Here is a 13,081-nt window from a genome sequence, read left to right on the forward strand (position 1 = left end):
TTATTTTAACATTTTATATAAACCGCGTGGAGCGGTTTATATACGGCGTCATATAAGAAACCGCTCGACCAATCAGATTGCTGGAAACTCTTTGCTCAGCTCTGAAATTATACTAATAACAGTTATAACGGTAGTAATAGTAATCGTTTGTGAATATATGTGAACTGCGGTTAAAGAAATTAGTATGAGAGCGATCTTCGCAGTTGTGAACACTACTTAAGCAGTAGTGAAAATAAGACCTGAATAAAATTCAGGCCTGTACGGGATTCGAACCCATGACCTCTGCGATACCGGTGCAGTGTTCTACCAACTCAGCTAACAAGCTAATTTTCAGGTCTTACTTTCACTACTGCTTAAGTAGTGTTCATAACTGCGAAGATCCGCGCTCATACTAATAGTAATAGTAATGGTAACAATAAAGAACAAAAGGGCACATTATCGATCGTAACTAAAATGAAATTGTCTTACTCTTACATATACGTACTAATCCTTAAATTCATCAGATTTCTTACCTCATCATTATGTAAAAGCATTTTAAAATTCCGGAAAAACATGTATTCTTTTTCCTCTGAGATGCTCGTCAGACTTGCGTAATTTTCTTCTGCTTCGTATCCAAAAGAGTGAAATGACAAGTCTGGTTTAAGAAGCAGACATGTAGGGGTCTTGCTTGTTTGATGGCCCTGATCATTCACCCAGGCTCTGTTCATAAAAATCATGTCTTTACCTTCATCTTTGTTGAATGAGAAAGCAAAACCACTGTAGGTTGTGCCAAAGTCTATTGCTACCGTAGCAAGGAAGGACTTTTCAAGATGTAGAAGCGAGGTGCCAAGATCTGTTAAGAGAAAAACGACACAAACATAAGATATAGTTCAATTAAAATTGAGCTGAGCTGCCTTGATAACTAACCTAGGGAAACCTTTATTCGAAGCTGCTTCTTTACAAGCTGAAAGATAACTGCTTTCTTCGATTGGTAAACTGACGGTACGGAATACGCCTGGCTTTCATACATCATGGTTCGGATTGTCCCAATAACCCCTACTTGATGCGGAAACCAAAACTAAGCACAAAGACAGTTGTTGTTGGTGGTTTAGCATAGTTTCCAAACAATCAAATAGGTGAAAGCCATTCTGCAGTGTGTTATTTTTTCTTCTTCAGCATTAAGGGAGCATTTATCAATTATAGAAAGTGGGAGGGGCAACAGATGTCAAGTTTCCCTTATACTGATATGTACAAGTCAAGGTAAACGATTTGAGACAGTCTTTCCACAATTAGCTGGAATTTGGCAAGCCCTCTTATCCAATCGACAAAGCGGTTCCGTGGCCTTTTTTCTACTTTTACATGTCAGTAGAACCCAGTACACACTCCATTTTTCGTTTCTTTCCATTGCTGTATTTTTTTTGGAACTTAACTGGCAAGTGAAACCTCTCAATATTCTCCTGACTCCTCTTCATCTCCAATTTCATTCATAGGATCATCGTAATAATGGATCTTTCCAGTTGCTTTCCTTTTAAACATTCAACTATGGTTTAAGTGGTTTGAGCAAAAGCTGCACTACAAGCAGTTAATTCTTAGTGTTTTATGTTAATTCCTGTTTTCTGGTAATACTAGCATGGTTGCTGTCTCTGTTTCTTTTTTTTAATATGGATAGAACAAAACGAGAGCCATAAAATCAGGGGAAAAAGATAACTTTAATAAAAACTGAAAATTTCCAAAATAATAGTTTTTAACTAGGATAGTCACATAGTCATCAATCAGAATTTGGTATGGATGGAACACGGCGCTCCTTCCTTCCTTCCTTCGTTCCTTCGATTCCTGTTAACTTTTTTCTAAATCCGCTGACCAGCGTTGATAGCGTTGACAGTCGCATGCGCCCAAGTTGCAAAAAGTTTTATCCACGAAGTGATCTACTTCAGAGGCAATTTTTCTTATTGAATTTTAGCTTGAACTTCTCACTCTTTAACTAAATCAATGCTGTTCAACCGAAGTAGCACCTTAATTGTCAGTGATTGACCCGAACGCAACACCATGACGCGTACAAGGCGCACTTTTATGCTACGATTCTAAGGGAAAGACTTCAAGTTTCTTCCTCCTCGTTTCGATTGCATGGGAAAGCCATCTTTCCTTTGCAATCCTGTCTGACACTACTGGTACCTTAGGGCTCGACAAAGGCTGGCATATTTTGAGTTCGAAATCGAACGACGTGCTGCATGAATTCTTGAAGGATTAATTTGCTCCAGGTGATTTTTTAACACAAGTATCGGAAAGGCAAATAATGTCTTTTCCTATATTTTTTTTACACATAAACATATCCATTAATGAGAAGGAGAAAAACAATAACAACAACAGTAACAAAAAAATAAACAAAACAAACAAACAAGCAAAGCAAAAGATGTTATGAACCGTAGTATTTGAACTCATAGCCTCACGCACTCCGATATGCTACCCAGCCCGCAGCGTCATATCAACACAGACTCAGTTTTATAACTATTAATCTAACTTAGGTAGAAAATCGAACAACTTGAAGGATGATAATATGCAGACAATGGACATCTCAGCCTAAGGACCATGTTTACCTAAACAAAATAATCTTCCAATGATTAATTACAATACCAAGCCGAGAGCTCCATAATAGTTTTTGTCACATGAATACTTTTTATAATTGAATAAGATGTTAAAATTTAACTTTAATAAACCTGTTATAAAAGTCTGCGACTGGTTGTAAAAAGAAAAGTATGATAAAACCATTGTAAAAATTTTCCTGCAAGTGGAACCCTGAACTATGAAATCATACAAAACGTTCATGCCCATCCTTTCATTAATCATTATCCAAAGTCCGTGCTTTTTGTTTTGTTTGTTCCTCTGTCATTAATTTTCTAAAGTAGAGGAGATATTGAAATTATCTATGATCGAGTATATAGCTATGTGTTATAACATAATGGAAAGTATTGTAACGTAAGATAGTATAACATTAAAAGATAATAAATGATATATTAATGCTGTAAGTAATAGCAATATTGTTAGTACGATTGTGGCGTTAACAATGTAATTAATTTAGCTAATGTAACCATGTAAACATTGTATAATTAAGCGAAAAAAATACTAATGAAAGCGTCGTGGGTTAATCAAGTAAAGGCACTTGTTTTGTTGCAACATCGACTATCTCTAGTTACACTAGTCAATGGCAATTTTATTACGAAAGAAATAATGATAACTGGATTGTAAAAGCTGCCATAAAGGTTCAATATTGTGACTCAAAGAGATTGTTAATAGTTATTCACCGAAGGGGAAGTAAACAAGACTTGCTATTCACCCCTGAACGAGCTAATCATCGCGCGCGAAAAGCACTATTCACTTGTGTGGTATATACTGATAAATAATACTGATCTATGTGTATTTATTCAATACTACCGATGTTGAAACGCACCAAACTTTACTAGCCAATCGCACGTTTTTAGCTGCTGAGTGCATTACTTCTCTTTCAAGTACCCCTTAACATTAGTTAAAGACTTCAGAGACCCCGTTTTGAAACCACATAATTTTCAGTCCCCCCCCCTTTTCTCAGAAGTCCACCTGAGTTTTGAGAATGCTCCTGAATTAAATACTAATCGCCCGTACAATCAAGTGATATTTCTTTAACTCTGCGTAAGCATTTCATTTTCTGACTTAAAACACAATGTAAGAAACTGCAGCCTCACAGGGTAACCGCAGCCATTTGGCTGTATTCATTCACAGTGGTGCCTTAAGAAATGATTGACACAAACAAGGATGCAAATTAGCTAAACGAAATCAGAATACTACTGACAAACATGTCAGGTTGAAACGCCAAAATCAATTGTTCAAAAGCTATGAAATGATGGAAGGAGGAAGCTGTCTACTAAATACTTTATAGCAACACAAGTTACTGAAGGAAAATTTCTTGAGAAGCTGTCTTCTATTCAATTCCCTTAACAGCTTCGCTTCCTGTAACAAGTCAAAGATGGCGAACTACAAACGATAGGGCTGGAAATGCTGCCAAGCGTAAATAAAGTTCAGAGACACCCCATAAAACAGTTATGCTGTAAACTACATATAGCTCATGATTTCTGTTTTCACAGGAACTTTTGGCTTTAAAATCAAATCATTCATCATGTATATTCTGACCCATCGCAAATAAACAATGGCATATTTTGTTGCTTCGTCACCCAAACCTTATAAACCAAATGATGTATGCCGAAGTCAATTTTACCTGTTAAAGAGAAGGTCATACCGTTCCCGAAATCTTCCTAAAAGGGAAAGAGAACACTTCAAATGATTGTGCATCAAATCTGTGCTTGTGGTTGCTATTGAACTGTGTTCTTCTTATCAACTTTAAAGGGAAATTTCCCGTCGAACAATCTGACCAATGAAAAGTCAAATGACGATGCGTTACTTTCAAGACAATAGCGGGCGACTTGATTTACATCTAGGTCAACATTATTTATTAACCACAAATTGGCAGTTGTTTCTTTTTCAATTTTTTGTTACTAAATGGTGTTGACTCTCAAAACCCAATTACGTCTACCCACTGATAACGACCTTTCACCAACGATGAATTTTTAGTTTTAAGTTTGTCACCTTTGTGTTGTGCGCTGATGTGGAGAGAGATCGAAGCGCATGACAGCTTCCGGTTTTCCGCGAAAGAGAAAAAGAGAAAGCGGAAGCCATTTTTCCGGAAATACCTTGGATATTTATAACCATCGGCTTCACTCTTCTGGAAAAAAAGCATCGCAGGAATGTACAGCAAACCAACAAGTTCTAGGTCTGGACGTCGACCAGAGTCTCTTGAAGGAACGAGTCATTAGCAATCACTCGCTAAGGACTCAGAGTTTATTCAAAAACTACGAAAGCTTCCAGATGAACTTATTCGCTTCCACAGTGAAATCAGCAGACTGGGAAGAGAAGCGGAAGCGTCACCCTCGAAAACAGTAACATAGTTACTGGCTAGTAAGTGATTATCCGAGCCCGCATTGTGAGTAGGACGCACTGGAATTTTCGGTGCTTGTACACCTTATTCCAGCACCGAATTGTTTTCTATTATCACTCTCCTTCAGAAATAATTTGGAGTTCTTCAGTGAAACATGTAGAGATGACGCTTCAGTTGCTTGTAACTCTCTCCTCTTTAAAGTTACCGGTATATGTATCTTAAATATTGTGGTTAGACATTGTAACCGAAAAGCCCAAGTTGGGAGTTACAATGTGTAGGTATGTAAATCTCTTGAACTAAGTATATAATAATGTCAGCATGACTTTATATTTTTGGATAAGTGCTTCGTTTTATGATTTAGCCCTGCCTAAAGTCTCTCGTTATCCTTTCATTTGGCTTGTGCTGAGTCCTCTTTTGTACCATGATGGCTCTTGCCTTTTTTTTCCTTGTAGCATTACCATTGATAAGTAATGAAAATATTTTGACGTGCACGGCTGATTGTTTGCGAAAGGTAACGCACAATAAGTCTCCATAAACCAAGCAAAGGAAAGCTTATTGCATCCTAAATTTTTGGTTTGTCTTTTCACACAAACTTAGAGCAGATATCCACTATGTTCGCTTAATAAAAGATATTATATATACAAGGCTAGAAGATTAGGAAAAAATTATTAAAATGTTTAAACCAAACGTTTTCGGCTGTTTGCCATTATCAGGGTTGGATGGCAACCCTGATGATGGCAAACAGCCGAAAACGTTTGGTTTAAACATTTTAATAATTTCTTCCTAATCTTTTAGCCTTGTATATATAACATCTTAGAGCAGATAATATGCAAATTATAAAGGAGATGAAGCTTAGCGCTTTGAAACTTGAGATGAGAACCAGGAAACCAAGATATTAGGCAAATACCACTAGAACATGACTTGGGCATGCGCACTTTTAGATCTGATTGTTGTTATGCCTTACAAAGTGTTTGATGATAACACGGCCGCAAACTTGCCCAACGGAAATTAAACATGACTAAGACTGGCTTTTTTTTTTGATCAAAGGTAGGAAATTATCTGCTACGTAGTACATAATGTCACGATTGGTTTTTTAAATCTGCTTTAGAGGCTGTTTTCTTCTACAGCCGTATCTATAACAAAGCGAAAGTAGCTGAATGCTGTGACTGTTGACACCGAGCTTGTGACAAAATTGCAAGGCGAGAATAGGATCGTCTACGTATAGTAATGCATGACAGCTTTACAATGAATTAATAGTTTTCGTCGATCACTGTCAGCGATTATTGCAAGATCAGTGGCTTTATGACCAGTGGTCTTAAGAACAGTATTTTGTGTATTCTGAACGATCGCGAGTGGACACAATTAAGTATAAGCACAGAGAGTTATGTCTTGTTGCTATGTCACCCAAACCCCAAACTGACCAAACGGTCAATTAATACTGAATAATTTGGATATATCAACAAAGTTGAAATGGTAAATTGGCCACCGTAATGATTACAAAAGCTGACGTTTCGAGCGTTAGCCCTTCGCTCGAAACGTCAGCTTTTGTAATCATTACGGTGGCCAATTTACCATTTCAACTTTGTTGATATATCCAAATTATTTCGTTACTCCCACCGACGCAGCCCCAAACAGTTTCTTTCGAAACTATCAGCCTTTAATTAATACTGAAGTTTAAGTTGCCTGTCAGAGATAAGGCCATAGCGTTCCGATATATCCCTTGAAAAAAGACTTCTCCTTTGAAAGAGGAAGCAAATTATCTGCGATCGCACAAATTCAATGTTATCTCGTCAAAATCGGGGAGAAATTTCCCGGAAATCAAACTGACCAATAGAGGGTCGAAAAATGTGTCTTTCGAAAAAATAGGGGGTTACGCAATTTAGATATTTGTGAATCTAGTTTGATTGTTTACATTTGACTGTTTTTTTCTCTCTCTCTGCCGTTTTTTTCTCACAAAATTCATTTTCATACTCACTGAACCCGAGCTTTCAACAAGGCAAACTTGAATGAAATTTTAGAGATTGTGTCACCTTGCGATTGGGAGAAGAAAATGCGACTACATTTACAAGCGTGACAACTTCCGGTTTTCTGCGAAAGAGAACTAGAAGGAGCGGAAGCAATTTTTTTCAAGGAACATCTCGTTAAATTTGTACCTTTGGGATAATAATATGAGCGAACTGAGAAGGAGGCAGACAAAGACATCGTATGGAACTCGGAGAGAATCACTGGAGTTCACGAATGACGTGGAATCACTCGCTACCAACGAAGATTTCATCCAGAATTTAATAAAGCTTCCAGAGGAGCTCAAACGACTCCAAAGTGAGAACGAGAGACTGAAGGAAGCGAAAGCGTCGCGCTCAAGGTAAACAGTGGGCGAAATAACCTCTGAATATCGATTCTTTACGTCCCTTTAGCCGATGCAGGGTATGATTTGGAAGCAGCTTTTTACTTATACTCATAACTTGATAAAACCGTGATTAAACACTACATTTTCGAATGAATAACTTTGATCTTGACTCGAGTAGACGCCATAAGCAAATAAACGAAATTCCGCCGTTTCGTGTCATTTGCTTGGATTTATGTAAGTGCATTTGTCCCTGTGATGTGTATAAAAAAGAAAACAGCACTGTGTTTGTGGGGCAATTACTCAAGGGTTTGAAATCAGGTTCTTGGGAGGGTGGAGAGGGTGCAGATGGAAATTTTAGATGTATGTAATGGAAGAATTCATTATTTTTATTTCACAGGGTAGATTCGCCTAGCCAGGCAACCATTAGTGAGAAATGGTTGCAAGATCGACTGGAAGCCAAAGAAAAGGAGCTTAGAAGAAAATACAAAGAAAGGTTCTTTAAAATGCATTCAATACAGAAATGAGTTTTAACACGTGCACACACCATCCAGCAGAGTGTTTTAAGTATCAACGTCACGGGTTCATGTGAACTAAATTCATTTCCCTGACAAAGGCTTTTTTACATAATATTTTTTTAGAAACTCGTTCAAGCAGAGATCCTGCATGTGGCTACTGCAATTAGTTCCTGCTAGTAGTTAATCTTGACCTGTCGTTTCCCAATGTAATAGGTTTTCAGAGGAACGGAAAAGATTTGAGCAGCAACTTCAGGCTAACACGGAAACTCTACAGAAAAACAACGATGAGTTGAATAAGAATCTCAATCAAAGGTACTGCATTTTGTCATCAGCAATATCTCATTTGATGTTTTATCCCTCCTGAATTTTTTATTGTTTTGAAATTAATTATATGATACGTATGCGTAATTAGACCTAGCATGAGGTCAAGATGGCTGGATGCTGCCCGAGTTCTTTGCGTTTTTTTTGCTTCGAGACGAAGTCGAAGTCCATAAAAACGCATAAAAGAACGCTTGGTTACTAAAGGGTTGCCTGAAAGCTACGAAGGTTGTAAGTCCGCTCCACGCCCTTCTTTCTTTCGCGGGATCAAAGCGGGCAATCCTGGGCGGGCAAGATGGGTTCAGGAACCAATCAGAACACAGGATTCGCTTCATCTTGCCCGTGGGTGCCACCAGCTATATAATAATGATGCTTATGATCTAATGTAGTTTCATCCTTTCACCATTTACCACAAGTATAATTATCGTGACCAACATTTATGTTTCTCTTGCTCACTAAAGAATACGGTCGTGTGAAGCAAGAATAGTCTCAAACTTAGTTATGCTTCTGGCTGCTACATGTGCACATACAGAAGTTATCGCGGTATCGCTGAACTTTAGAACACCCAGCGTTTGCTCATATAACTCAGGCCAAAATGTTTCCGTTTTGGATCGCTTATGACGGAAAAGCTGAGGTAAATTCGATTAATTTTCAGAAAAGCTATTTAACATAACATTGTTAACCTGAAGCAATCCTTTACGATCCCTATTCCGCAGCTCAAAGGAGAACCAGGATTTGAGGAAAAAGTTAAAAGAATATGAGTGCTTTCTACAGGAGAGAAGCAGTTTCAGTCACAGATATTCTAGAGACTCTCAAAAGTGAGTGTTAACCTCTAATCATGTGAAGTAGCGCGGTCTACTCAGACCGTACATGTACACAAACAGAAGTTATCTCGGAGCTTTGAAATACCCAAGGTTTAATATACTAAGGTTTAAAATACTAAGGCCAAATTTTTTCCGGTTTGGATTGCTTATGAAAGAAAACTTAACAGAAAGTTAAAATTTTTTTTTGCAGAAGAGTCTTTTAACATAACATTATTAATCTGATGCAATCCTTCACGATCCCTATTCCGTAGCTCTCAGGAGAACCAGGATTTGAGGAAAAAATTGAAAGAATACGAGCGCCTCTTACAGGAGAGAAGCAGTGTCAGTCACAGATATTCTAGAGACTCTCAAAAGTGAGTGTTAACCTCGACTCTAATTATGAAAACTATTATTGTTTACTCAGCTGTGTTTTTGGTGGGTATTAGCCTTATATCAAAACGAAAGGAGGAATTAAGGGAGATGAGGTTATTGACATTTGTGATCAAGGCTAGGAGCTTGACCTGTTGGATTCCTAATTTGCTTGTGAAGCCTGCGTGCTGCAGTATTTCACGACTCGCGTCAATTATGTTTTTCTCACGTTGTCTGAGAAATACAGAAGTTACAGTACAGCTTGGGTGGCTAAGAAAGGTTTTGCAATAGAACGTAACTCGATATACTGCTTTGCAAAACCTGAATACATCTATACATTTTTTTTTAAATACTTTTTGCTCTGCTTCATTTTTGTTTCCTATCGAAGGTTTAATTATGAGCAGCAAATTATGAAAGCTAGACAAGTCTCCGAAGGATATCGCCGAGAACTTGACAGATTTAAAGAAAGGTATTGGTAATAGCTGTTTATTTCATCTTAAACGTTTATTCCAAGGCATCAAGCAACAAAGACTTTGCATTCAATCACTTAGTTCTCTTAGTTTCCCTGAACTCACGGTAGTAATTAATGAATCACTGTATTATAATTAACGAGGACATCATATTTGTTCCAGTCATTCATGCGCCAACGTTTTCAAGGAGTCACGCTACTTCTACCCAAACCATGTAACAAGGTCCACCGATAACTGTCAGAAATTATCAGTTTATTTTTAGGAAAGTAACAAAAGCATTCTAAATGGTCAATAAATTAAATTCAATTTAAAAATGAACGTTTCCAAATTAAACGAGGCTTTAAATAAAGTATCAGGATGACTTAGTCGTCATTTTTTTGGTTTTGGAACTGATTGTGTTGAAGTTGGAGTAATTTATTTAGCCTCTCGAATATTTTTAATTTTTGATAGGCATGCTGCTGTCTCGGAAAGAAGAGTTAGGTCTGATCAGAGAAGAACTGAGAACACATTGAGTACCAACAGACAGTCTCAGCTAGAGAGCGATTACGTCATTGAATTCAAGGACGGCACACGTGTCGATGCGATTGACGTCATGACAAGTAAATCTGGACGTCGAAGGGGAAATAACAGTACTTCAATGGAATACCTTAAGTGTTGTAGATTCGCCTGCTTCATATTTGAGGTGCTGGCCTCTACTTATGTCCTGCTATGTTTATCTAACTCCAAGAAAGAAACTATGAGGGCCAATGAAAAAAGGAAAAATAAGAGGCTGACCTGAAGATTATTCACTCTGACGAACTTATTATTCACTCAAAACGTCAGCTTTAAAACTCTTTAGGGCGGCCAATTAACAGTATCGACGTAGTTGATAAAACGAAATTGACTTGTCATACCCTCTACCGAAGTAGCACTATAGTTTCTTTAAAAACTTGCCCTTTTATTCATTTGACCTTAGAATAGCCCATAGAAGGTACAGCAAGCTTTTAGTTTAAGTCGTAAACAGCAGAGCTGAAAATGCCCTCTCTGAATCTAGGTAGCCTATGAAGTTGTTGTAAAGGTGAAAGAGTCATTTGTCAAATTCACATCCAGTGTAATGGAAACCTTGGCCGCTGAGGCTCCTGCGTTAGGGTCAGATTCCACATCATTTCAAAACAAAGTAAGTTTTGTAAGAGTTATTAATTGTCGTGGTGGGGTGAAAAAGTTAGGGTAATATACCATATCTTCCTTAATAAAAAGTACGCCTTCCTAATTTTAGTGGATCCTGAGGCTTAGATACACATTTACAACAACTTCGGATAAAAGTTGGGCCGCTGTGGTCTGTTCTTGTCCTAGACCCCTCACGCATCCTGTGCCTCTCTCCAACCACCGAGGAGTATGATTAACATGTAAATCCTGTTTATTTAAATAGAATAGCGCCTGGATTTTTTAGGCTTTTTGATAGTAAATGCTCCAAGCTTCTTAATACATGAAGATCCGTACTCTCAGCGCACCAAAATAAGCCATACTAATTAGTAATTAGGATTTCTTTGTAGTCATGCTTTGTTTCTTTGTATTCAAGTTGTGTTAATCAAGCTTCGCCTTTCGCCTAAAAAATAATATTTTTTATATTGCAACGAACTCTGATTGGCTTATTTTAGCAGAACGAAAAGTTTTGGAAGTGGACAGCACTCTTTACATTCTTCTTCCAAACGAAATGAGGCGGGTGAGAATCTTGTCCATCGCGGCTTTGCCAATCTCGTGGCGGAAGCTTCTAAAAGCTGCAGAATGGCAATTTTTCAACCTTTGCTCTTCTTAAGAAACTTAAAAAATTGCGTGCAGTATTTTTGAAGGAAAACTTTACCTAATATAAAAGACAGTTACATCGGTAACATAGATACCAGAAGATTATCACTTCAGTTTTACAATGGTTTATGAATTACATTTTTCACTGGATAGCTTTGGAAGACGCAGTATAATAACACAAAAAGCGATGTGCATGCAACTCAGGATGCGGTCAGCGAGTTGATGATCCTCGTCAAAGAAAAAGCGAAGACACACGATTTGGATTCAGTTGTTCAGGTAGATTCACTCCACGCGTTCTTAAATTAGTTTTGGGTGGTGCTGAAGCAAACTTAGGCCCGCTCCTTTTCTTTACCCTCCTCCATCTATATGTCAACAATGATCAAAGTTTCTTTTTAATACAAACTTGTATATCAAAACGTTATAATCTCCTCACCTCTTCTTTAACTCACCCTAACCAAATGAAATTCACAGCACATTTATCAGAATAAGTAAAGAACATACCAATCACTGTATAAAGTCTTATCAAATATCGTGGAAAGTGGAAAATGATAATTGGAAACTCTTGATTTATCTGGTTAAGGATAAAACTTTGGTTTACGTCTGATCTCGCCTTTTATTAGTAAACGTTGGAGTTGGATGTTAGATTTAAATTTTTTTTTATCTCGTGGTGAAATACTATTTGTCTTGTCATTTGCTTGTTTCTGAACGATAAGGCGGTAAGGTCCTTCTAAACTCTATTTAAAAAATTCCTCTTGAAGCTATAATTTCGTTTGTTCGTTGCGTCCATTTGCAGGATGTGAAAAGATCCATTTCTGAAAAATGGTCTCGCCAACAGTTACAAAGAGGATCTTTTCTTCTTGAATACGACTCGGATCTCTTGTATAGACTGAATGGCTATATTAAATATTGCACGCAGTTTGCATGGTGTGCTGTAACACAGGTTCCTCCCCTGAAGATTGACTGCAAGACAACTGGTTATGACTCAAAGGTCCACGAAGTGAGTCAAGCGTTTAGTCCCTCCGAAGAAAGGAGCCCGTCTCGTCGAGCAGTGTATTCAGAGACACGCAATATCATGTGCTATTTGTGGCCTGCTTTGGTAGACTGCGATGGAAAAGTTATCAGGAAAGGGGAAGTACTATTGTCATAACGCAGTAACAAGCGTCTGCTAGGGAGGAGTGTTTTTTAATTGGAAAGTAGTGTTTTTTAATTAATCCATATATATACTAGAATGCGATAACACCGGTATACAATGAGTTACACAAGCTAAGAGAAATGAAATCCATCTTTAAATGAACTCTTCATAGTTATCATCAGTTATAAAGTGGAAGTTACCACAAGGGACTGAAGGAAATAAATTTCACTGATCTTTTGCACTGTCTCATGAGTGAATACCTCAGGGGACCTTCATAAGAATGATGCGGATCCTCTACTCCCCTATCATTATATACATAACGATAGAGCAACTGAGAGTTCTGTGGTGAGCTAGGCCATAACTAGGATCGGCAGGTGTTGTGCGAGGAAATAATATAAGAAAT

The 13,081-nt window shown here is 37.7% G+C and overlaps 2 protein-coding genes across 5 annotated transcripts in view; one reads left to right on the forward strand and one right to left on the reverse strand.

Annotated features, from left to right (window-relative positions):
* The window catches only part of LOC111339495 (heat shock 70 kDa protein 12A), an 8,532-nt gene extending 4,162 nt beyond the window's left edge, over positions 1-4,370 (reverse strand). The window contains exons 1-2 of the mRNA XM_088760245.1: positions 4,226-4,370; positions 513-832 (exon numbers count right to left, since the gene is read on the reverse strand). Coding sequence (XP_088616371.1) covers positions 513-832; positions 4,226-4,244 — 339 coding nt within the window. The 5' untranslated portion in view covers positions 4,245-4,370. The remainder of the gene's footprint in view (positions 1-512; positions 833-4,225) is intronic.
* Positions 4,371-4,721: 351 nt separating this feature from the next.
* On the forward strand, positions 4,722-12,916 carry LOC111339500 (uncharacterized). 4 transcript variants are annotated; one of them, XM_088760250.1, is made up of 11 exons: positions 4,722-4,962; positions 6,928-7,304; positions 7,687-7,782; positions 8,018-8,116; positions 8,839-8,940; positions 9,198-9,299; positions 9,683-9,763; positions 10,215-10,446; positions 10,798-10,920; positions 11,700-11,822; positions 12,340-12,916. In XM_088760250.1, exons 2-11 carry the CDS (start codon positions 7,111-7,113, stop codon positions 12,691-12,693), a joined length of 1,506 nt encoding a protein of 501 aa, XP_088616376.1. In that variant the 5' UTR covers positions 4,722-4,962; positions 6,928-7,110; the 3' UTR covers positions 12,694-12,916. The 4 variants fall into 4 exon arrangements, with proteins under 4 accessions (XP_088616376.1, XP_088616375.1, XP_088616377.1 ...); XM_088760249.1 differs by lacking the exon at positions 4,722-4,962 and adding an exon at positions 5,729-5,989; XM_022946171.2 differs by lacking the exon at positions 4,722-4,962 and having other exon boundaries at positions 6,479-7,304.
* Positions 12,917-13,081: the final 165 nt, after the last annotated feature.

This window comes from Stylophora pistillata, chromosome 5 (genome assembly GCF_964205215.1).
Source record: "Stylophora pistillata chromosome 5, jaStyPist1.2, whole genome shotgun sequence".
In the NCBI taxonomy this organism is placed as follows: domain Eukaryota; kingdom Metazoa; phylum Cnidaria; class Anthozoa; order Scleractinia; family Pocilloporidae; genus Stylophora; species Stylophora pistillata.

Excerpts from the sequence above, each read along its gene's own strand:
- LOC111339500 (XM_088760250.1), top strand. The coding sequence starts at position 7,111 with ATGAGCGAACTGAGAAGGAGGCAGACAAAGACATCGTATGGAACTCGG. Across the intron at positions 7,783-8,017 it reads AGAAGAAAATACAAAGAAAG|GTTTTCAGAGGAACGGAAAA; the intron begins GTTCTTTAAAAT and ends CCAATGTAATAG. Across the intron at positions 11,823-12,339 it reads ATTTGGATTCAGTTGTTCAG|GATGTGAAAAGATCCATTTC; the intron begins GTAGATTCACTC and ends GTCCATTTGCAG.